At 59.3% G+C, this 432-nt stretch overlaps 1 protein-coding gene across 1 annotated transcript in view; it reads left to right on the top strand.

The window, feature by feature from the left end:
• Window positions 1-73: 73 nt before the first annotated feature.
• ETH_00038915 (uncharacterized protein) overlaps window positions 74-432 on the top strand; it is a gene marked incomplete at both ends in the record, with an annotated part of 1,009 nt that continues 650 nt past the window's right edge. The window contains one exon of the mRNA XM_013375550.1: window positions 74-430. Within this exon, the coding sequence (XP_013231004.1) occupies window positions 74-430 (357 nt within the window). The remainder of the gene's footprint in view (window positions 431-432) is intronic.

Genomic DNA, 432 nt, shown 5'->3' on the forward strand with positions numbered 1-432 from the left:
TTCTGCTGCTGCTGCTCTTCTGCTGCTGCTTGAGAGAATTTAAAGTACAGTAATTCAACGGGAGGTGTCAGAAATGGCAGCACCAACGGCAGCTGTGACTGCAGCAGCAGCAGCAGCAGCAGCAGCGTCGGCCGCAGCAAGAGCACCAGTGCAGAGGGGGCCCTGCGCCCGCCAGCTGCACAGTGTTAGCCTGAATAAACTTTTGGGCTGTTCTGCTGCTGCAACAAGGCAAGGTGCTGCTGCTGCTGCTGCTGCTTGTGCACCTGCAGCAGTCAGGCCAGCAGCGGCACGGCTGAGCTCTCTTGCTGCTGCACCGGGTAAGCCTGCAGACAATGCGCTAAAAGCAGCAGCAGCAGCAGCAAAGGAGGCTATAGCAGCGACGGCAGCAGCAGCAGCAGCGCAGGAAGCTACGGCAGCAGGAGTAGTAGCAGC

The sequence above is a fragment of the Eimeria tenella genome, genomic scaffold (assembly GCF_000499545.2).
Source record: "Eimeria tenella Houghton genomic scaffold, Eth_scaff2887, whole genome shotgun sequence".
NCBI classification, from domain to species: domain Eukaryota; phylum Apicomplexa; class Conoidasida; order Eucoccidiorida; family Eimeriidae; genus Eimeria; species Eimeria tenella.